This window comes from Globicephala melas, chromosome 7 (assembly GCF_963455315.2).
Source record: "Globicephala melas chromosome 7, mGloMel1.2, whole genome shotgun sequence".
NCBI lineage: Eukaryota > Metazoa > Chordata > Mammalia > Artiodactyla > Delphinidae > Globicephala > Globicephala melas.
The window spans coordinates 72,934,429-72,959,561 of record NC_083320.1 but is presented as its reverse complement, the minus strand read 5'-3'; the positions used below and the strand labels follow the sequence as shown (position 1 = coordinate 72,959,561).

At 40.1% G+C, this 25,133-nt stretch overlaps 2 protein-coding genes across 2 annotated transcripts in view; one reads left to right on the top strand and one right to left on the bottom strand.

The window, feature by feature from the left end:
• The window catches only part of CCDC148 (coiled-coil domain containing 148), a 480,287-nt gene that overhangs the window by 108,066 nt on the left and 347,088 nt on the right, over positions 1-25,133 (bottom strand). The window lies entirely within an intron of this gene.
• Positions 22,146-25,133, top strand: part of UPP2 (uridine phosphorylase 2) — a 42,585-nt gene continuing 39,597 nt past the window's right edge. Inside the window, exon 1 of the mRNA XM_030849832.1 lies at positions 22,146-22,213. Within this exon, the coding sequence (XP_030705692.1) occupies positions 22,152-22,213 (62 nt within the window). The 5' untranslated portion in view covers positions 22,146-22,151. The remainder of the gene's footprint in view (positions 22,214-25,133) is intronic.

The following is a 25,133-nucleotide window of genomic DNA, read 5'->3' as shown; positions in this document are numbered from 1 at the left end:
ATTTCAACAATTGCTGAAATATGAAAAGGATTTTTTAAAGTTATACTTTATTTTTAGAGTTTTACACTGCCACTATATGACATTATTCAACATTTTCCATTGTTGAATAATTGAGAAGATAGTACAGAGAATCCATATATCCACAATCAGTTTCTCCTTCTTATGACAGTATGGTATATTTGTTAGAATTAATGAACCAGTATCAATACATTAACTAATAATTAACACTTTATTCAGACTTAGTTTTTAACCTACTGTCCTTTTTTTTTTTTCTGTTCCAGGATACTGTATTAGTTCCACAAGGCTGCCATGAGAAAATTCCACAAACTGGGTGGCTTGAAATAACAGAAATTTATTGTCTCACAGTTCTGGAGGCTAGAAGTCTGAAATCAAGGTGTCAGCAGGGCCATGCTCCCTCTAAAACCTGAAGAGGAATTCTTCCCTGCCTCTTCCTAGCTTCTAGTGGTTTTCTGGCAATTTTGATGTTCCTTGACTTGCAGCTGCATACTCCAACCCTTGCCTTTGTCATCAAGTGGCCTTCTCCTGTGTCTCTCTCTTCATATGGCCATCTTTTTATATGGATGCCAGTAGTATTGGATTAGGGACATACCCTACTCCAGTATGTGCTCATCTTAACTAATTACATTGCAATGACCCTATTTCCAAATATAGTCACATTCTAAGATACTGGGGATTAGGACTTCAACATATCTTTTCTGGGGGGGGACACAATTCAACCCATAACAGATTTCATCCAAGATACCACATTATGTTTAGTCATTGAGTCTCCTTAGGCTCCTCTTGGCCGTGACAGTTTCTTCAACTTTCCTTGGTTTCAATGACCTTGAGAGTTTTGATGAATACTGGTCAGGTATTTTGTAAGATGCCTCACTGTTGAAATGTGTCTGATGTTTTGCTCATGATAAGACCAGAATAATGTGTTACTCATAGTAGAAAATCCACAGAGGTAAAGAGATACTGTCATCGCATAATATCCAGGGTGCATACTATCAACACGATTTATCACTGTTGACGTTCACCTTGATCACCTGGCTGAGGTCGTGTTTAGCAGGTTTCCCCACTGGAAAGTTGCTCTTTCTTCCCCTTTCCATACTGTACATTTTGGAAGGAAGTCACTAAGCACAGCCGCTAAGGAGTGGGGAGTTATGCTCCTGCTCCTTTAGTGTGGAGTATATACATAAATTATTTGAAGTTTATCTGCATGGGAGAGTTGTCTCTTCTTGCCATTTATTAATTTATTCAATCATTTATTTATATCAGTATGAACTCATGGATATTTATTTTCTAATTTGTATCATAATTCAATACTACTTTATTTTGTTTCTCAAATTGCTTCAGCTTTGCCATTGGGAACTCTTTTAGTTGACTCCTGTGTCCCTCTGACATAATCCAATCAAAAATTTTTAAGCACTCCCTTATTTTCTGGCACTACAAGATAAGATGTGCCAGGCTCATTTTGTATATTTCTGCCCCAGGATCAGTCAATTCTCCAAGGAGCCCTGGTTCCTTTTATTGGAGAATGGTATTAGAAACCAATATTTGGGCAATGAAAAGGGTTTTGGATAAGGGGAGCGAATGAAAGCTGAGAGGGAGAAGAGAGTTGTAGGCACAAAACCCATGAAAAAGGGAGGAAGGGAATTGCCCAGGCTAAGCAAAGAGTTCCCGATTAGAGTTTAGAGCGGTTAAGGAGGAGAGAGATGAATAGAGGGACATAAGTGAAGAGGACAAGGACTGAGGGTCCCAAAGTCAACCAAGAGGCATCAAAGCAAATGACCTTGTTATTAGCTGAGCTGCTGATTATCAGTCATGGAGGAGATCTTCCATAATTGATTAAAGATAGCAATGTTCCATTCCTGTCCCACCCCAAAAAACAACTATCCACCTGGTTGTAACTTCAGGGTCTTGTAAGATCTTAGACCCCTTCAAAAAGCCAAGCAAGATGGGAAAACACATGGTAAGGAATCTCTGCACTTACAGACTTTGTTTCCTACCTCTAGCCATTTAGTGAACTTGACCATCAGCAAATCCAGCTGGTACTCTCAGCCACCTTCATATTGGACATGAATGCCTACCAGCCTTTTGCTTTTGAGGCTATTTGAAATGATGGTTAGATTAACTTGCTATTTATCCATTGTCACTGAACTGGACCACTGAACTTTTTGAGCCTCTCCTGAGTGTTGCCCCATGTGAAGTCACATTTTAACATAAGCCATATATCGCATCTGGATGGCAAGGCAAGACCAACCTTCAACACTTTGATGGCACAAAGATAGGTTTTAGTGGCTGATGTTGGCTATGTTGGGCCAAAGGGCAGAAGTAAATGAACCATGTCCTCGGAAGGCTGTACACAGAGAACAGATTTTTTTAGTTCAAAGTTTGTCTATTTACCAGGTATGTAACTTTAGGTGTGTTTTTAATATCCCCAGGATTCAATAGCTACAAAATGGAAGTAGTAAAATCTACTTCCAAAGATTATTGTGGGGATAAATTAGAGAATACATTTGTAATGTCCTGAGAACAGTGTCTGGCACACAGAACTCTGGAGAGTGAGCACCCAGCTTTCTATACTCTCCTCCTCATTATGGTCTCCTTTTTCTCTCCCACCCTTTTCCTCTCTTCAAGCACTTAAGTCTTTGTCTCATACCTTAGTAGTTCATGGCTCCTAAATTCAGCCTTCTTTCCAGGCCTCTCATCCCTCAATTGCCCCAAACCATAATAGCTTCTTTCTCTTCACCACTCATCAAAACTCCCATATCCTGAAATTCTGATCTTAGCCAGATGTTAAGAAAAAGCATTTTGCTGAGTTGATTAAAGTCCATCATAAAGTATAAATAGCTTATAGGCATTAATATGTTAATTTGTTCAAGCACATCTGTGGGGTGTGTGTGTGTGTGTGTATGTGGACTCTCCCCATAATCTGTGTCCAGCCTGAGGCTCTAGAGCACGGTGATTAGGAGGACAGGCTCTGGAACTCGTCTGTGGGGTTTCATATCCAGACTCAGTCTCATATTAGCTATGGGACCTTATGTAAGTTCCTTAGGCTTTCCACATATTAGTGTCTTCATCTCTACGTAGGTCTAATAAGGTTGCTGTAGGGTGAAATGAGATGGTTCATATAATATACTTTGAAGAGTGCTTCGTGGAAATAAGCTACCCAGTAAATATTAGCTATCACGATAGCTGATAACCAAGGCAGTCATTTCCATATCCTACCTCTGCTTTGAACCTCAGAAAAGGTGAGACTCAATTTGATACTTCTTCCTCAAAAGTTTCCTACTGATGAGAAGAGCATCTCCTTTGGTTTTGTACATAACCAGAGAGCAAAATTCCAAGAACTCAGCATCCAAGCATAAAGTAATTTCAAGGTTTGTGCTATGGACTGAATTGAGTCCCTCTGCCAAGTTCATATGTTGAAGCTATAATCTCCAGTGTGATGGTGTTTGGAAATGGAGCCTTTGGAGGTAATTAGGTTTAGATGAGGTTATAAGCATGGGACCTCATGATGTAAGTGCCCTTATAAGGGGAGACACCAGAGAGCTCTCTTTCTCTCTGTGTATTTCTCTCTGCCATGTGAGGACACAGCAAGAAGGTGGCCATCTGCAACCAGGAAGAGGGTCCTCATCAGGAACTGACCATGCTGGTACCCTGATCTCAGACTTCTAGCCTCCAGAACTGTGAGGAAATAAATGTCTGTTGTTTAAGCCACCTGGCGTTTGGTATTTTGTTATGGCCACCCAAGCAGACTAATACAGTTTGAATGATAAGATGATCCCACAACCAACCAAATATAAAATGTCAGAACTTTTCAGTGAACTGAAAACTTACTAATAAAGCTAAGACTTTACTCATTAACACGTGATCTTGTTCACCATGTTAATTATAATCACAGGCTACAACCCCAGCCAAATGTCTTTTAGATGAATCATAAATTGTTATCTGAGCTGGATAAGAACTTAGGAATCATTTGATTCACATTCCTGTGTGGCAGATGAGGTCACTGAGGCCTAGAATGGTTGAGAGGTTCAGCAGAAGCTGCACAGCTGGAGCCCAGGTTCTCTCTCTCCGAGGCCCGTGTTCTCTTCACACAATGCCTCAGTGCAGATCATCAGTCACAGAGAGGCCCTGGAGGGGCTGTAGAGATGAATTAGCTCAAACCAGAGCTCCTAGAAAGAGTGCAAAGATTTTCTTTCCTAAGTTTCATGTGCATGTGAGAAAATATTGTGTAGCAGTATTAACCTTTTATTTACTCTAACTCAGAGATGCAAAGAAATTATGGCTTATTTGTTTTCTAGAATTGATCTAAAGTTCCTCCTGAGTTTCACCCTATTCCTTCAGTGTAGACTGAGGTGGTGGGTTTGGGATAGGGGGTGATGACATTTACATTTGCCAACAAATGGCATCACTGTCTGTTCCACTTAAACAGTCTCTTTTACATCATTTGGCTTATTTGAGGTTGGTCTTGTGGGTTTCTTCCTTCTCTCCCTGCTCCTTCTCAAGATGGCCTTGACTCTGTGTGTGCAAGTTTGTGTGCTGTTCTTCAATGCTAACTCTGGTCCTTGGTAGGCTGGGTCTGCTAAATTGCACCTGGACCTGCATTGTTTTGGGTGCAAAATCAGGTAATTTGGTCCTATCCTGGGACTCCACTAGTCCAAATCTTTCAGTGGCTCCTGTCCCTACACTGAAGCATGTGGGAACTTTCAGATCTTCTAGGCCAGAAGATCCAGCCCTTAGGCAAAAGTCTGTTTTTTGTAAATAAAGTTTTATTGGAACATGGCCATGCCTGCTTATTTACACATGGACTATGGCTGCTTTCATGCTACAAATACAGTACTGAGTAGTTGTGAAGGGAACTGGTCCTCAACTCCAAAAATATTTACTATCTGGCTCTTTAGAGAAAAAGTTTGTTGCTCACTGTGGCTCCAGACCACTGCTGTCCAATAGAACTTTCTGCTATGATGGAAGTGTTTCTTATTTGCCTTTCAATACAGTAGCCATCAGTCACATACTGTTATTGAGCACTGGAAATGTGGCTTAAGTGACTAAGGAACCAAATTTAAATTTCATTTAATGTGAATAACTTTAAAATTTATTACACATTTATAACAACAACATCATACTCAACAGTAAAAAGCTGAAAGCATTCCCTCTAAGATCAGGAAAAAGACAAGAACACCCACTCTCACCAATTTTATTCAGCATAGTTTTGGAAGTCCTAGCGATAGCAATCAGAGAAGAAAAACAAATAAAAGCAATCCAAATAGGAAAGGAAGAAGTAAAACTCTCATCGTTTGTAGATGACATGATACTCTACATAGAAAATCCCAAAGACACCACCAGAAAACTATTAGAGCTCATCAATGAATTTGGTAAAGTTGTAGTATAAAAAATTAATATGGAGAAATGTGTTGCATTACTGTACACTAACAGTGAAATAGCAGAAAGAGAAATTAGGGAAACAATCTCATTTACCATTGCATCAAAAAGAATAAAATACCTAGGAATAAACCTACTTAAGGAGGCAAAAGTCCTATACTCCAAAAACTATAAGATGCTGATGAAAGTAATTGAAGATGACACAAACAGATGGAAAGATATACTGTGTTCTTGGATTGGAAGAATAAATATTGTTAAAATGGCCATACTACCCAGGGCAATCTACAGATTCAATGCAACCTCTATCAAATTACCAATAGCATTTTTCACAGGACAGGAAAAAATGTTTTTAAATGTGTATGGAAACACAAAAACCCCAAATAGCCAAAACAATCTTGAGAATGAAGAACAGAGCTGGAGAAATCATTCTCCCTGACTTCAGACTATACTACAAAGCTACAGTAATCAAAACAGTATAGTACCTGCACAAAAAACAGACACATAGACCAATGGAACAGGATAGAAAGCCCAGAAATAAACCCACATACTTATGGTCAATTTATCTGTGACAAAGGAGGAAAGAATATACAGTGGAGAAAAGCAATCTCTTCACTAAGTGGTGCTGGGAAAACTAGACAGCAATATGTGAAAGAATGAAATTAGAACATTCTCTAACACCATGCACAAAAATAAACTCCAAATGGATTAAAGACCTAAATGTAAGACCAGATACTGTAAAACTCCTAGAGGAAAACTTAGGCAGAACACTCTTTGACATAAATAGCAGGAAATTTTTTTTGGATCTGTCTCCCAGAGTAATGGAAACATAAGCAAAATTAAACAAATGGGACCTAATTAAACTTAAAAGCCTTTGCACAGCAAGGGAAACAATAAACAAAATGAAAAGACAACCTACAGAATGGAGAAAATATTTGCAAACTATGGGCAGAAGGGACTTCCCTGGTTGCACAGTGGTTAAGGATCCGCCTGCCAATGCAGGGGACATGGGTTCTAGCCCTGGTCCGGGAAGATCCCACATGCTGCAGAGCAACTAAGCCTGTGTGCCACAACTACTGAGCCTGAGTTCTAGAGCCCATGAGCCACAGCTACTGAAGCCCATGTACTCTAGGGCCCATGCTCCACAATAAGAGAAGCCACCGCAATGAGAAGCCCGCGCACTGCAACAAAGAGTAACTGCTGCTCGCCGCAACTAGAGAAAGCCCGCGTGCAGCAATGAAGACCCAACACAGCCAAAAATAAATAAATAAATAAATTTATAAAAAAAAATTGGGCAGAAGATCTAAATAGACACTTCTCCAATGAAGACACAGATGGCCAAAAAGCACATGAAAAGATGCTCAACATTGCTAATTATTAGAGAAATGCAAATCAAAACTACAATGAGGTATCACCTCACACCAGTCAGAATGGCCATCATCAAAATATCTACAAATAATAAATGCTGGAGTGGGTGTGGAGAAAAAGGAACCCTCCTGCACTGTTGGTAGGAATGCAAACTGGTGCAGCCACTGTGGAGAAAAGTATAGAGATTCCTTGAAAAACTAAAAATAGAGCTATCATATGATCCAGCAATCCCATTCCTGGGTACATATCCAGAAACAATTAAAACTCTAATTTGAAAAGATACATGCACCCTAGTTTCATAGCAGCATTATTTACAATAGCCAAGACATGGAAACAACCCAAGTGCCTATCAACAAACAATTTGCTTAAAAAGATGTGGTATACACACACACACACACACACACACACACACACACACACACACAATGGAACATTACTCAGCCATAAAAAAGAATGAAATAATGCCATTTGCAGGTACATGGATGGACCTAGAAATTATCCTACTGAGTAAAGTAAGTCAGACAGAGAAAGACAAATATCATATGATATGACTTATATGTGGAATCCAAAAAATGATACAAATGAACTTATTTACAAAACAGTAGTAGATTCAGACATAGAAAACAAATTTATGGTTACCAAGGGGGAAGGAGGGGAAAGGATAAATTGGAAGTTTGGGATTAACAGATATACAGATATACACTCATATATATAAAATATACTTGTCCCCCAGTCCCTTCCTTCACCCTAAGAAAGGAGAAAGATCAGGCTCTGCCTAAAAGGGAGGGGAGATGCCCAGTAACCCAGGTTATTTGTTAGAAAACCACACATTATGGCATATAAGAAGTATTCATTTAAAGGCATTTAAAATTTTTTTTCAAATCAAATTTACTATTAAAAATGTGGTGTGCCATTCCTCTGTCCTATTCTAAAGGTTGATTTGCTGTGTTGTTACAACTCAAATGAGTTACAGAATAGGAATCAAGTGTTACTAGGAAAAAAAAGGAATAGACATATTCTCATAAAGCAAATCACAGAATATAACAGAGTTATGAGAGATGCTTGGAAAAACATTATCATAAGTCCAAAACCTGCTTATGTCAATTCTTTAGTACTTAAAAGAGATAGAGGCTATTTTGAGTGCTTAACAAAAATAAAGGCTATTTTAAAAAAAATCCCAAAAAACAACTTTTGTCCTGAGCCATATTCTGTGGGGTTTTTTTGAATATTTGAATTTTCTTTATTTTTTTATACAGCAGGTTCTTATTAGTTACCTATTTTATACAAATTAGTGTATATATGTCAATCCCAATCTCCCAGTGCATCACACCGCCGCCCCGCCCCACACTTGCCCCCCTCGGTGTCCATATGTTTGTTCTCTACATCTGTGTCTCTATTTCTGCCCTGCAAACCGGTTCATCTGTACCATTTTTCTAGGTTCCACATATATGCATTAATATACGATATTTATTTTTCTCTTTCTGACTTACTTCACTCTGTATGACAGTCTCTAGATCCAGCCACGTCTCTACAAATGACCCAATTTCATTCCTTTTTATGGCTGAGTAATATTCCATTGTATATACCTGCCACATCTTCTTTATCCATTCATCCAATGATGGACACTTAGGTTGCTTCCATGACCTGGCTATTGTAAAGAGTGCTGCAATGAACATTTTGGTACATGACTCTTTTTGAATTATGATTTTCTCAGGGTATATGCCCAGTAGTGGGATTGCTGGGTCGTATGGTAGTTCTATTTTTAGTTTTTTAAGGAACCTCCATACTGTTCTCCATAGTGGCTGTATCAATTTACATTCCCACCAACAGTGCAAGAGGGTTCCCTTTTCTCCACACCCTCTCCAGCATTTATTGTTTGCAGATTTTCTGATGATGGCCATTCTGACCAGTGTGAGGTGATACCTCAATGTAGTTTTGATTTGCATTTCTCTGATGATTAGTGATGTTGAGCATTCTTTCATGTGTTTGTTGGCAATCTGTATATCTTCTTTGGAGAAATGTCTATTTAGGTCTTCTGCCCATTTTTGGATTGGGTTGTTTGTTTTTTTGTTATTGAGCTGCATGAGCTGCTTATAAATCTTGGAGATTAATCCTTTGTCAGTTGCTTCATTTGCAAATATTTTCTCCCATTCTGAGGGTTGTCTTTTGGTCTTGTTTATGGTTTCCTTTGCTGTGCAAAAGCTTTTAAGTTTCATTAGGGCCCATTTGTTTATTTTTATTTCCATTTCTCTAGGAGGTGGGTCAAAAAGGATCTTGCTGTGATTTATGTCATAAAGTGTTCTGGCTATGTTTTCCTCTAAGAGTTTGAAAGTGTCTGGCCTTACATTTAGGTCTTTAATCCATTTTGAGTTTATTTTTGTGTATGGTGTTAGGGAGTGTTCTAATTTCATACTTTTACATGTAGCTGTCCAGTTTTCCCAGCACCACTTATTGAAGAGACTGTCTTTTCTCCACTGTATATCCTTGCCTCCTTTGTCATAGATTAGTTGACCATAGGTGCGTGGGTTTATCTCTGGGCTTTCTATCCTGTTCCATTGATCTATGTTTCTGTTTTTGTGCCAGTACCATATTGTCTTGATTACTGAAGCTTTGTAGTATAGTCTGAAGTCAGGGAGTCTGACTCCTCCAGCTCCATTTTTTTCCCTCAGGACTGCCTTGGCTATTCGGGGTGTTTTGTGCCTCCATACAAATTTTAAGATTTTTTTGTTCTAGTTCCGTAAAAAATGCCACTGGTAATTTTATAGGGATTGCATCGAATCTCTAGGCTGCTTTGGGTAGTACAGCCATTTTCACAATATTGATTCTTCCGATCCAAGAACATGGTATAGCTCTCCATCTGTTTGTATCGTCTTTAGTTTCTTTCATCACTGTCTTATAGTTTTCTTCATACAGGTCTTTTGTTTCCCTAGGTAGGTTTATTCCTAGGTATTCTATTCTTTTGGTTTCCATGGTAAATGGGAGTGTTTCCTTAATTTCTCTTTCAGATTTTTCATCATTAGTGTATAGGAATGCAAGAGGTTTTTGTGCATTAATTTTGTATCCTGCAACTTTACCACATTCATTGATTAGCTCTAGTAGTTTTCCAGTGGCATCTTTAGGACTCTCTATGTATAGTATCATGGCATCTGCAAACAGTGACAGTTTTACTTCTTCTTTTACAATTTGTATTCCTTTTATTTCTTTTTCTTCTCTGATAGCCCTGGCTAGGACTTCCAAACCTATGTTGAATAATAGTGGTGAGTGTGGACATCCTTGTCTTGTTCCTGATCTTAGTGTAAATGCTTTCAGTTTTTCACCACTGAGAATGATGTTTGCTGTGGGTTTGTCGTACATGGCCTTTATTATGTTGATGTAGGTTCCCTCTATGCCCACTTTCTGGAGAGTTTTTATCATAAATGGGTGTTGAATTTTGTCAAAACCTTTTTCTGCATCTATTGAGATGATCATATGGCTTTTATTCTTCAGTTTGTTAACTGAGCCATATTCCTTGTAATGAACCATGTTTTTCTTTTGCCTGAGGACTGGGTCAGTTCAAAAATATTCTCTAATTTTTACAAGCAATTGTCTGTGCTTACTAAACAAAGCATGTGCAAGCAACATGGAAAACTGAGCAACATGGACATTTCTCCTAAAGTAAATAAAAAGGAATACTGTGTAAAAGTCAATATTGGGTGAACTTTAAGGAACAAAGCTAATCCTGAATTTCAGAAATGAAGAGTGTCAGCTCACAAGCTGATGTCATCGTGGCCCAGTGAAGATCTACCTTGGAGTAGACCTTCATGCCAAGGTGCTGGGGTTTTATGGGACACACACACATATGGTCCTGACCCATAGGAGGTGGAATTTGGACCTGAAACTCTTGCATTAGGCTGGGACCTTGGCAATTCTGTACCTTCAGTGAAAGAGGATTAAAGGTTCAGATGACCAGTCTTGAAATGTAAAGGAAGTTTGTCTCTGTCAGCAGATATGAATAGAAAAAGTTTCCAGTGAGAAACTGAAACAAAATATGATGTGTGGTCATAGAATAACAATTTATGCTAGCCACCTGGTGCTGAAATCCTCAGGACATGAAATTAATGTAAATCTGGTCCTGGACTGGGCATACACTTGGAGCTCCCAGCAGAAGCAAATACAAGACCACTGCCTAGGAACACTTTCCTAAATCTATCTATACTGAACACACATAGAAAAAACAAATATGGGCTCAAAAGTTAAAATTATACATAAAATGAGGAAACAATCCCTTATGAGAGAAGTCAGTGGACACAACAAACAGAAAGATGAGCACCCCAAGAACTTGAGATAATTTAACAGTCTGAAAGAAGTTATAAAATGGTTATGTTTAAAATGATTAAGTAGACAAAAGACAGAATAGAAACATATAGAAACAATAGGAATTACAAAGAATAGGCAAATTTGAAAAAGTAACAATTAGAATATCTACAAGTGAAAAACATTCATTGAAAAGAACCCCAGCGGGTGGTGTATCAGTTATCTATTGCCAGAGTAATGCTATTGCCCTGGACTTGAGAGCTGTGCAACAACAGGCATTTGTTCCTTACATTCCTAGGGTCAGCTGGGGCTAGGTGACTCTGCTGCCCTTGGCTGGGCTTGCTCACTTATGGGGGCGTGGTCAGCTGGCTATTGGCTGATCCAAGCTGTCTTCAGTTGGGGTGACAGGGGTGACCGGGCTCCGTTTTACATGTTTCTCATCCTCGAGCAGACTAGTGAGCATGTTCTTATGACAATGATAGGGTGAGGGCACAAACAACCGACACACTGTCACTTCTGCCTCGTTTTCTTGATCAAAACAGTGAAATGATTAAGCCCCGAGTCAAGAGTGGGACAGGCACCCCCATTCATGGTGAGAGGACATTGCATTGCATAGGTACGTGGAATAGGGTATGGATACAGGAAGACGTGAAGAATTTAAGATGTTACTGCAACAGATTGCAGATGAATGAAACAGCAGGTTAAACACACCTAAAAAGAGAATGAGTGAAGAAGAAAAGCTTGAGAAAATTTCTCAGTTTGTAGCAGAGAAGCAAAGAAATAGGATAATATGAAAAAGTTAAGACATTAGGAGGACAGACTGACATGGCCTGGCATATATCTAACAGGAGTGCCAGAGAAGACAATATATCCAAGGAAGAAATAGTGGGAATTTTCCTGAGTTTATAACAGACCTATTTTCTCATAATTTGGAAGCACGACGAGCCCTGAGAAGAATTTTATTTTTTTAAAACTCACACCTAAATGCAAACTTGAGAATATGAAGAGAAAATTTCAAAGCCACAAGGAAGAACAGACAGATTACTTACTCTAATAAATAAGTAAATGAAAGCAAACTCTTCATCAGCAACAACAGGTACCATAAGACAATGAACTAATATCCTGTGGGGACTGAGGGAAAATAACCATCAATCTGGAATTCTATACCATACTAAAAATCACTGCAAAATGAGGGCAAAATAAAGGCATTTTTCAGACAAAAGCCCATGCTGAAGAACTATTACATAATGTGCTTTAGAAAGAAAGAAATTAAACACAGAAGGAAGGAGTAAGATATGAGAAGCAACAATGATCAAAGACATTGGCAGATGTGGATAATGGAAATTATTATTAACTGAAAATACCACAATAGCCATAATAATGACTAATGGGGGTGGGGGGACCTGAAAACAGGGTAGATTAAGCTGCTTCACATGGAAAACATGAAGTAATAGCTAGAGTTAAAGAATTCCAATTTCTTGTGTTATTCGGGAGAAGAGTCAAGGCATTAATTAACCAAAAATTTTGTTAAGTCAAGCATGCTTGTTAAAATGTAAGGGTAACTATTAGAAGAACAGAAATAGTATATATAACTTCAAAATCAACAGAGGGACATGGAGTCTACAGAGAACCTAATCATTCTATAGAAGGCAGGAAAGAAGTGAAAAGAAGTGCTCTCTATATCTCTCTATATAATTAGAAACACAAAATAAGATAGAAGAAATGAATAAAAATACATCAGTAGTCAAAATATTTGTAAATGTATTTAACTCAAAAAATGCTTGACCTTCCTAATAATCAGGGAAATGTAAAATGAAGCAAAGAGATACCATTTTATGACCATCACGTTGTCAAAAGAATTAAACAGCTAATAACACCAGATTTATTCCCAAGGATATGGGAAAATAAGGCATGTTATACACTGTTGGCATACGTATAACTTGGTACCTTGTAAGGCAGTGTAATAATACCTAGTAAAATTGAATACGTGCAAATATATGTCCAGACGTTAGAGAAACTCTCATTGCATACACAAGGAGATATATATATAAGGATGCTCACTGGGAAAAACTGGAAGCAACCTAAAAATGTAAGGTATAAGGCAACCTATAAAAAGGAAACTGCAAAGAATATATATGGTATTCTCCTGTCTCTCTCTCTCTCACCATATATATATATATATATATATATATACCTTAAAGTATGTATTTATAAGTACATTATAACTACATGAGCAGGTTTTATGTATATACCTTAAATTTGCCCATGCTGTGCATGTATAGCATATATATATATACACACATATATACATATATACACTTACAAGTAGAAGTTATGAAACGTGCCCTAGGAAGATATCCATCAACCTCAGAGTAGTGGTTACCTCTGGGGAGAAAGCAGAAGTAATCCAAGGAGAAAGAAGGTGGAGAGGGTTTTAATGAATTCATTAAAAAAAAAAATTTTTTTGTATTAAATATGGCAAAATGTTAGAAATTGTAAAATGTGTGTGGCAACTTCACAGTCATCTGTTACAACTGCACATTTTTATATGTTTGAAATATTTCATAATTTAAAATGTAAAGAATACTAACATAAAATATTCAGAGAAGCACCAACAATCATCACAGCAGAGAATGAAACGCAAAGCTAAGGTGAAGTGTTCAAAGGAATCACACTTTTGGAAAGTCACGACATTCCTAAGGTGAGGCATTAACAGAAATTTAACTGTAATCATGATTATGTACTCAAGACTTCCTACTTCTTCAGCAAAATAATTAATGTTTAACTCAATGTATTGCACCTAGTAGTGTTAGCAGAGCACCATAAAACATGCCGTTCTCTGTGCCTCAGCTAAACCCAAATTAGAATCAGGCAGCTTTGACATTTCATGACTTTCGGGGCCTAGAATTCACCACCTCCATGAAGTATTAGCATTATTTTCCCATCTGAGCCCTTTTGGACTGCAGCAGTAATAACCTTGGTTTTTTGTGAGAGGTTAGAACTGAACCTTCCTTTTGTTCCAAGGAAAATAGCCCCCCTCTCATGTTGTGAGGTTTGTCAAACTCACAGAGCTTCCTTCCAAGTGTGAGTCTGATTTAAAATATTCTTCACCTTCCACTTGGGGCACTTTCATCTGGTGCTGAGAAACAAACACGGGCTTTAATCTCCAAGGTCCAAAGTCATCGGAATGATTAGGAGTCTCTCAGCTCTGTGCCTTTTAATTCCCTTTTCAGGGACAGCTCAGGAGCAAGACAGAACTTGCTGCAGGCAGGGTGTTGAACTGGACTCAGCTTTGGGGGTAAAACCATGGGAAGTAGTAAGCCTGAGATGAGCTAAACTGTAAGTTAAAGTGTGTTTGAGGCACATTTTAAAGGTCAACTTAAATTTTGGCAGTGAGATGATTTTTAAAATCTGCGTTAGGACTGGGCTACCATTTTACTGGGGCTATTTCACTTCAGCGTTTTCCACAGAGCTCACACCAGCTATGGCTTAACTATGCCTTCCTTTCCCAGAAATGCATGAAATCAACAACCCTTCAGACCAGCGCGGTAAGGTATTGCAGAGATGCTCTTCACATCCCAGTCCTACACCACTTTTAAGATGCACATCAAATTCCCTTCTCTTGTTGATGCCATACTCCTTGGACGCTTGTCTTCTTTAAAGGACACCAAAATTTAAAAACAGTGGTGAAATAGAAAGAGTTCTCACAACTCTGTAGTTGGGCAGACCTAGGTGTGAATTCCAGTCTCAGGTTACTTATTGTAGGATCTTAGGCACCTCATTTAACCTCTTTGGGCTTCAACTGCCTCATCTGAAAATTGGGAAAATAATAAGACCCATTTCAGAGGCTTGTTGTGAGGACTGAAAGAGATAGTCCAGAATCTGGCCTGGCATAATGCTGAATTAATCACTATTGTTACAGACATTCTGCTTCTTATTCTTTGCATTATTTTTCCTTGTCCTCAGATTTCCATTCTGAGTCAAGAGTGATTATTTTGAACTTAGAGAAAGCATTTTAATTTTATTCCTGTCTGCTATTGATTCAAACTATCATGCTTCATTTCCAATAAAAGAGCTTTTCTTGAATTTTGTTTGGTATTCTGTCTCACGTTTCCTTTTCTCTAACATCATTAAGAACAGAAACATTCTAAAAATTGAAGTCAAGTATATTCAGAAGCCAAGTGGTTTCAGTCTTAAGCGCCTCTGTTGATCAAGCCACTCGGGGTGTACTGCTGACCTTTGCTGGCTTCTCAGAGTGGCTATTAAATCACTGATGCACTGGTGTTGGTTTTAAGATCAGCCATTGGGGAACAGGAAATGTAAGCTTTCATCACACTGTGGGAGTTGTATTCCCAGTAAGAAAGGCCACCAAAGCAGGCAGGGCAGTTGTAAGTTAAGTCCTTTCCATTTGAAGGACTTGCCTGCCGATGCAGGGGACACGGGTTCGTGCTCCGGTCTGGGAAGATCCCACATGCCGCGGAGCGGCTAGGCCCGTGAGCCATGGCCGCTGAGCCTGCGCGTCCGGAGCCTGTGCTCCGCGACGGGAGAGGCCACAACAGTGAGAGGCCCGCGTACCGCAAAAAAAAAAAAAAAAAAAAAATCATAATGGAGATAGTACTTTTGAAACATATTACTAAGCTCCTTTTTCCTTTTTTGTACATGGCCATTTTCATAGTCCATTTTCCTACCTATCTGCCAGGGAATGGGAGTTGGAAATTCTGTTTTGTTTTGTTTTGTTTTCATTTTTTAAATTGAAGTATAGATTTACAATGTGTTAGTTTCTGACATACAGCAAAGTGATTCAGTTATATACACATATATATGAATATATATTCTTTTTCAGATTCTCTTCCATTATAGTTTATTACAAATATTGAATATAGTTCCCTGTGCTATACAGTAGGACCTTGTTGTTTATCTATGGAGTAGGGAATTCTGATGCTTTGAAAAGGAGTTTTGAGTCCCTAGTCAGGCAATGTGAAAAAAAAACAAGGATTTGAAAAATGTTTATGTTTCTATTAACATACTGAAAACTAGGTCTGCTAATCTTGAACATGGAGATTGCTAGAAGTCAGGGGCAATTCAGTATACAGGGGTATTTCACATCAGACAGGGAGAAAAGGTCCGAAGACGACATTACCTTCTAGTTATGGGAATGAGCAGGTAGGAGAAGTGGGGCAAGAAGGTCAGACAAGGGTCCTTGGTGACCATCCACCCTTGGGGATGAAATTCAAGGGAGAGAGTACTATATAAATATCCAACTAAGCACAGGTCAGCCTGAGAACATCGGAGCCAGAGGCCTGCATCCTTTGATGTTGCCTAGGGGAGGTTGCAAGTCTCTAGGAGAAGTTCCACATTCAGCCTGGGCCCACATCCACCATGGGGTGAGGGAATTAGTGCAGCCACGGTGGGGAGAGAAGAATCGGGAGAGACAGCCAGAGACACCAGTGGCTCCCCAAGCCTAGGTCTGGCAGGCAGGGGCCTGAAAGTTCTTAAGTCTCTCTCGAGGGACATAGAGGTTCTTGGATGCTAGTGGGCCGTCAGAGGCCAGAGGCCTGAACAGAGAGGCCACAAGGGAAGGGGGCTTTGGGGTTGGAGACAAATAGTAGGCCACAGACATCAGAGATGACTGCATGATGTTCCATTAGCACGAGATGGGATTGGCTGCATCTCAGTGGCCTCATTCAGGGACTCACAGACCAACCCAAGTAGCCACAGATTCCTCACAATGACACAGTGGAGACTGCCTGACCTGCCACCTGCCAAAGGACAAGGAACTGAGCTCATGGCTCCAGGAGCCCTCCTCTTCCTCACTGCCAAGAAATCCAGTAAGTCCCTCCCACCCACTCCATTCAGTAGGCGTCATTTCACATAGGAGCAGTGGACAGGGGCAGGAAATCGAAAAGACAGAGCATGCCTCTCAAACAGAACAGGTCATATAAATGAGACGATGTAACCAAAGATGTGAAGACGCTGTTGACTGGCAAGTTTAAAATCACTACCTTCTGCCCCAACTTCTAGGACAGTGGGCACCGTGAGAAAGACTGCATGGCTAATAGAAAATAAGGTACATTTTCTTTGCATATATGTGTGAAAATATCAAGCGGCAACACATCTACACTCTAAAGGAAACAGTTGTGTATTTTTTAATACCTCCTTTCTTCCAAAAAAGATTTCAGGCAATTACAATTTACGTATTAGAAAGTAAACACATGGGCTTCCCTGGTGGCGCAGTGGTTAAGAATCTGCCTGCCAATGCAGGGGACGCGGGTTCGTGCCCCGGTCCGGGAAGATCCCACATGCCGCAGAGCAGCTGGGCCCGTAAGCCATGGCCGCTGAGCCTGTGCGTCCGGAGCCTGTGCTCCGCAACGGGAAAGGCCACAACAGTGAGAGGTCTGTGTACCGAAAAAAAAAAAAAAAAAAAAGAAAGTAAACACTTAAGGAAAGAGCCAAAGATTCAGTAAGTTTTAGTTATTAGGTCTAAGAATAGAATGATGCAGATACACTTAACACATGTGTTACAAACTATAGAAAGGTAGTATGAGATGGGTGATAACCTGCATCTCCTCTGTTCATGGAGTGTCAATCTGTTTGTGGAAGAAATCACAGAAGCCAAAACTATCCTACTCACACCGTTATCTCCAGCACTTCCTAGACTTCTTGGAGCATAGTGTATACTCAGTAAATATTTGCTGAATGAATAAAAGAAAAAAAAACTGCTTAGCATCTGAATGGATAACAAGTCATTTTTGAGCTCTTTCAAGCCATCGATGGTGCTATATGGGTCAAATGGTGGAGCTGGGGGTCTGCTGTGGCAGAGGTAGGGACTCTTTGTTACCCCATCCCCACCCTGAGAGACCTGCACAGAAAGAGGGAAAAAAGAAGGGAGTGCATGTGGGGACTTTGCTGTGCATTCTCACCCCTATCTCCACCAGGCTGTGAGGTTGGTGCTGGGGTGTGTGTGTATGTGTGTGTGTGTGTGTGTGTGTGTGTGTGTGTGTGTGTGTGTGAGATTGTTTCTTGGGCGAGGGTGCTTGCTGCAGCCTCAAGTGGATGGATGTGACCTTCAATGGGTACCTCATGGAGAGGCTCCCTAAGAGCAGAGATTCTGGGCCACGGCAGAAGGGATTGTCTGGGAGGAGGGAACAGGGCACCACAGCATGGCCTCTGGGAGGCAGGCCCAGCCCCGTGGGTCCAGGGGGACCTTCGGTCTAAAATTAGACTTTATATGCATATACCCATAATTCACTGATTACACTGAAAGAAAGGGAAGAACATAAGGTACTCTTAAACTGTGTTCCATTAAACTTATAGTGTGCGATGAATTAAGAAATGTTTTAATAGCCCTGCAATATCTTGTGAATAGCACAACTTGACTATCATTTATTAAAAGAGTTAAGATGCCAGTTCATTCAATGTCAACATTTAAAATATATTACAATTACTGTAAGTCTGTTTTGGCCTTTGTCTATTTTTCAAAATACCAGAATCTCAAAAACTGAAAGCCACCAAAGGCCCTGTCTGAGATGTTCTGGTGCAAATACACAGAAGTAAAGCCACACAGTGTTACTAATAGTTCTCTCAATGTGATGCTTGTTCTGTCACTTCTGTGCATTTTGCACACTGTTCCATGGGCAGGGAGCACAGGCTTCTCATATTCACCCTACCTCCACCTTCAGCAATATTTTTGGGGACCTCATCTTTCTTCAGGACTCAGCCTAGGCATCACATCCTCCTAGAAATGCCCCACCCCCCCTTCCTCCAGCCTGGATTCAGGACCTCTCCTTTGAGTTCTCAAAGCACCCGTCATATTTACCACCCATCTCTCTTCCCCACTAGAGTGTAAATTCCTTTAGGGAAGACACCCATCCATTTCATCCTCTTTGTGTTCTCAGAATTTGGCTCAGTGGGGACTTCCCTGGTGGCACAGTGGTTAAGAATCTGCCTGCCAATGCAGGGGACATGGGTTAGAGCCCTGGTCTGGGAAGATCCCATATGCCGCGGAGCAACTAAGTCCCTGCACCACAACTACTGAGCCTGAGCTCTAGAGCCTGCGAGCCACAACTACTGAAGCCCGCGCACCTAGAGCCCATGCTCCGCAACAAGAAGCCACCGCAATGAGAAGCCCACACACTGCAACAAAGAGTAGCCCCCGCTCGCAGCAACAAAGACCTGACACAGCCAAAAATAAATGAATGAATGAATGAATAAATAAATAAATAGTCTATTAAAAAAAAGAAAAAAAGAATTTGGCTCAGTGTCTGATACTCGGTAGATACCCAGGCTTTACAGCAAGGTTCTAAGAGCCCCAAATTCCTAGTTATGTCCCTCCCCAGCGTGATAGGAGCACTGTTTTAGGGGGAGGGTATGGTCCTAAGTCTACATGAGTAAACAGCACAGATTCAGCAGAAAATGTGTCAACTGGGGAGAGAGCCAAATGCTACCCAGTCGCACGCCAGGACTCTGATTTCTTTTCTCCAACATTAGAGGTTCAGGGGCAAAATTAAAGCACAGAGAAAATTTTCATGAGCGCGAGAATAAGAAATTGCTGGCACAATGGAGGACGGCAGTGGGAAGAGAAATGTTTTGCCCCAGGCCAGACACTGTGGAGCATGGATCTGGTGGAATTGATACAGCCTCTGCTAATCTCAAAGCTGTGCTGCTGAGTCATGGGCTCTTCCTGGCACGTGGCCTTTGTTCACAAAACGCCCAGTGATGGCGTGAGTTTGCCTTGTGCATGCTTTCTAAAAATGAAAACTTTTCCCATTCTGTTCAGGTGACTAGCCTTTTGCAATATGGATAATTAAAAAAATTGTCGAGGAACAATCTATCATAAGAGTAGGATTGAGTCTTAAAAAGACTGAAAACTAGGAAAAAGAAGACTACTCAGAAAACATGAATTAATACTCTGCTTTCATAGATTGTACAAGACTATTCTGCATTTCACCCAGATGATGACCGCTTACATAACGTCCCGGGGAGCTGTTATATGGGGTCCATAAATCTTTGCTGGCATTACCTGGCACTGTCAGTGATGAAGATCATTGGCTGACAGACACAGAAAACAAACTTACGGTTATCCCAGCAGAAAGGGGGTGGGAAAGGATAAATTAGGAGTTTGGGATTAGCGGATACAATCTACTGTATATAAAATAGATAGACAACAAAGTCCTACTGTACAGCACAAGGAACCTTGTAATAAACCATAACCCAAGAGAATATGAGAAAGAATATAAATATATACATATATATGTGTAACTGAATCGCTTTACTGTACACCAGAAACTAACACAACATTGTAAATCAACTATACTTCAATTAAAAAAAAAAGATCATTGGCTGACAGAATTTGTATTGGAAACCAACACGTTAATTAGTCTAATTAATTTGCTGGAGTAATTAATCATCTAGCACTTATCTAATTAGCTAATATTTTCACCTGTCAGAGCCAGAGGTAAATGCCAGACTGGAATTGGGTGGGGTTCGTCCTCATTATACCCAACAATAAATTGAGAGATAGAGCATGGAATACCAGATACAAGTGGGAAGGCCCCAGCAGTGGTAAGTGGGCATGCTGAGTCTGAAAACTCTCAGTGGGCGTTGGGAAAGAGCAGCAGGTACACCGCTCTGAGGTGGGTCATGAGGTCAGAGAAAATATGTATTATTATAAACTACAAACAGGAACTACCATCCCAAGTTACAAGCAACACACATGTGCAGGCTTATTTTGCCTCAAAGTTGTCATTACCTTCACCAAGATCAGTTTCCTTGGCGATTTTTGGATGCCTAGGGCAAAGTGACAAATGTCCATTTGGTGGTGGCAGTGGCAAGATTTAGGGTGCTACACTGGTTCCCTACTTATTCTCTTTCCTTCTCAATCTGTAAACTTTGCTAGCTGACCAAGATGGACCAAAGGAGGCCAGCATGGAATTCGAGGGGTCTGTCTACAACGACTATCACCAGGAAGAGGAGTATTTCTTAAGATGGAGCTCCCTAGTAAGATGTGGGCATTTGATTCTTCACTGTTACACACATTCTTACAGAGAAATCCATGCACGTTATGAAATGCCTTGTATCTGCTGCTGTTTGGGCATTTATGGACATTTTAAGCTCTGATGTGCTTGAAAGTCATGAGACTAATATTCCTAATGCTCTCACCATCATAGAACTTCAGCTGATTGCCATCAGAGCGGAGCCAAAGGGAAACAGGATAAAGTTCCTCTAAAGTCTTTTAGATTTTCTGTCCCCAGAAGTATAAAGTGAGAAGCAGCAGCAAATATAGTAAATTCATGGATTTCTTAACAGAGGTACCCTGTTTTCTGAAAATACTAGTCTGTATTTTGTTATTCTACCTGTGTTGACTTCGGACAGCTGCTTCATTGGATTTTACAGGCAACCTCAGGTTTAGCTAAATAAAGAGGTCCTGGGAAACAGGCTTTGTTTACTTATCAGAACTTCTGTGTGAATTTGAATGGGCAAAGTTCAGATGAAGGGGTGTTCTGAGGTCCTGACTTTGTGTGTTTTTCTCACTTGTGATCACAAAGAATGAAAACAAGTTGATGAGAGGTAGGATGAGGTGAGAAAATGAAATGTTTGGGAACTGAAAGTTCTCACGTGTACTGGACACATTCTGAGACAACCTGGTGGATTTGTTACGGAAATCAATGGAGGACTTGCAACCATATACAGTTGTCTAAAAGTAAATAAGTCTGTGTGTTACCCCAGACCCATGCTGGACCAAGGCCAGATGTAAGGGAAAGGTGTGTTGGTCAACAGTTAACAAGCTAACAAACCTAACCTATTAAAGAGGTAGGATGCCACACCTTCAAAGGGAACCTATCTTCTTGGGGAAGTGTTGCTCTGAGAGCTGGGCTGTAGTTTAAAAGGCCATGTCAGGGAGAATATTTTTGAATTAATGAGGGAATTTAGAATGCTAAGTGAAAAGTTCCATTAGCAATTTCGGAAGAAAACAAGTTTTAAGGGAGAGTGGCATTCTAAATTGTCATTCTACCATAATTTGATCTATAATTTAATAGTAAATCACAATATTTTTCTTTCCTGATATCAACTTAAGAGTGATTATCCTCATAATACAAAGTATGACTTCGAGTTTTCCTGCTTCCAATACATCCAAGAGATCTGAGAGGAATACATATGTTGGGTGAGTAATTTTGATCTTTTATTGGTTTTGATGAGATGGGAGGTTCTTTGGATTTTATATTAAATATTCAGAAGATGGATTTCTACAGTTATGTAAGTTTCTTAAGTTTAGAGATCATATAGTTGGAACACAGTTCAGAATACAAAACGAAATAAAAACAATGCCAATTTTCTTCTCAATGGCATTTTCATTTCTCAGTTCTTAGAAGGGGTTAGCTCATCTAAGAAAGTGAGGCAGGGCTTCCCTGGTGGCGCAGTGGTTGAGAGTCCACCTGCCGATACAGGGGACACGGGTTCGTGCCCCCGTCCGAGAAGATCCCACATGCCGCGGAGCGGCTGGGCCCGTGAGCCATGGCCGCTGAGCCTGCGCGTCTGGAGCCTATGCTCTGCAACGGGAGAGGCCACAACAGTGAGAGGCCTGAGTACCGCAAAAAAAAAAAAAAAAAGTGGGGCAATATGTCAATCACATCTCAATTAAAGAAAAATGAAAGTGGGGCAAAACAAGTCACACAAAACATGCATGAATGAACGAATTCACAGTTCAGCCTGGAATTCAGCCTGGAGTTCAGTCTTTAATCCCAGGACCGTGGGCTGTATCTGAGAAATAATTAAAGGGGCCTCCCAGTGTCTAAGGGAGATGTAACTGTGTTGCAGCTTATTATGAAGTGATTTCACGTGCTTTGTGGTGGACTTTACATAGAATGCACTTGTAAAATACCGTGTAGGTTATTCATCTCAGGGGTAGACATAAATCTGCCAAAGCTGTCTGCAAATTTAGCTCCAATTCCTGCCCCAGGTTCACAGAACATAATAGAGCATTAATCTTCATGAGGCTTAAGGAATTTTTGTAAGTTCCTTCTAAATGTCTGGCTTAAAGGCTCCATCAGGACAGCATTTCACAAAATGCTCCACGTACCCATTCCAAACAGAGGTAGCCTCCCACTGTGTTCATTTCTTCAGGGAAGCCAAGGAGAAGGAAAGGGAAACATTATGAAAATGAAGGTAATGGTAAAATGGAAAGACTGCTCACCCAGCACTTTACTTTGGTTACCAATATTTAATACTGACCATGCTATATAGCATGTCATAGTTTGCTAAAAGACTTTATTCCCAACTGCATCTTTGGCTTATGTTTTTGGGAAAAACTGAAAAAGAAGATAGAGGAGAAAACAGTAAATGCAAGTCTATTTAATAAAAATTATGTATCTTGGAAAGACTGAAGTATTGCAATTGTCTGATTCATACTGGGTTAAATTTGGCATGATACCCCAAATTGGTCCTTCCTTTGGCCACTGATAGAGTGAACATCTTAGAAGTGCTTCTTAATGAGCCTAATGGAATAAAAATCTTCTATAGATGTCTCCCTGTCCCAATTTTTGGACCAAGAGATCATTAGACATTGGGACAGACATCAAAGAAAACTAAAGAATGAATTAAGAGGGGTATTATAATTAACACAAGAGAATATAATGAATGGTTATCCCAGTCTGAGAATTTCTTCTTGAAGATAGGAGAGGTGGAGTAGATCAGTGATTTAAAAAATACAAAGTCCCAGAACTCCTCGACCAACTGAATCAGAATTTCTAGGAGTTGGGCCCAGGTATCAGTACTAAGCACCACGGGTGACTCTGATATGTAGTTAAGAGCTTGACTCACTGGAGTAGATGAATGACACTCTTTCATAGAGTGATGATTCATAGATTCAGCTGGGAATCCAAAGGAAAAATCTCCAGAGAGTGAAAGCAGTTTTGGGAGAGTAAAACCGAAAGCATAATAGAAACTGGAAGATAAAGTGTATGGCAGTGTTTCTCAAACTTTAATGTGCATGGGAATCACGTAAGAGTTAGTCAAAATTCAGATTGTAATTCAGTATGTCTAGGGTAGGGACTGAGATTTTGCATTTCTAACAAGCTGTCCAGGCGATGCTGCTGACGCTCCTGGTTCATTGACCACACTTTGTCTAGCAAGGGACAGTGGGTAAATACCTTCCTGCCCCTCAGCAAGAGAAGAAAGAAAGTGTCCTTCTGCTTTGACGCTTTGATGCTTTTTCTGATGTAGGAAAGTGCATCATGGAATGCTTTCTGTTTGAAACCAGCTATCCACTAACTAATTAAGAATCTGTTGTCCTAAATGTTTTTGAAATTAATAGTATTGCTGTTCTACTTCCTGAACAGTTAATTTAACAAATAAAATTTTTAAATATTTAGGAATTTAAAAAGATACATGAGACAGCTTGCATGAGGGAATTCAAAATCTTTCTGGGAAGGCAGAAAATTAACACATGAAATGCCAAATAAATGCTTTAGGAGCACAGTGGGGGGGAATTCATACTGATCAGAGAGGAAAGATACTTGGAAAAGCCTTCACAGAGGAGGTGATATTTGAATTTGACCTTGAAGAATGAGTAGGATACTAATAGGTGAAAAACTGAGGGCAAGGAGAAGGATGTTTCAGGAACAAAGGTCTAAAGCAGGGGTTCTTAACTTTGGCTGCACATCAGATCATCCAGGAAGATTTAAAAAATAATTTCAGAGTCTAAATTAATTGGGGCCTGAGCAACAGTATTTTCTTCAAAACCCCCTGGTGATCTTAATGCACAGTCAGGTTGAGGACCATTGGAGATACAGAAACATACAAGGTTTTTGTTAAGATGTTTTAAAGTATTTGGAGGGAAATGGGAGGACCGTAGAGCAGAGAAGTTCCAGATGGTTCTTGGTAAAGATGGCTGGATCCACTGTGGTGTGAGGCAGTGTTCATGCAGTAGGGGAAAGGGCAGGAAGGCTGGCAGCCACGGCATCACCAGAATGGCTGATATGGCCAGGGTGGTGCTGGGATGTCACACCCAAGATGAGTGGGAGCAAACGGATAACCACTGAACTGCACTGGGTAATGAAGTGATGGGCTGACATCAAGAATGGCTT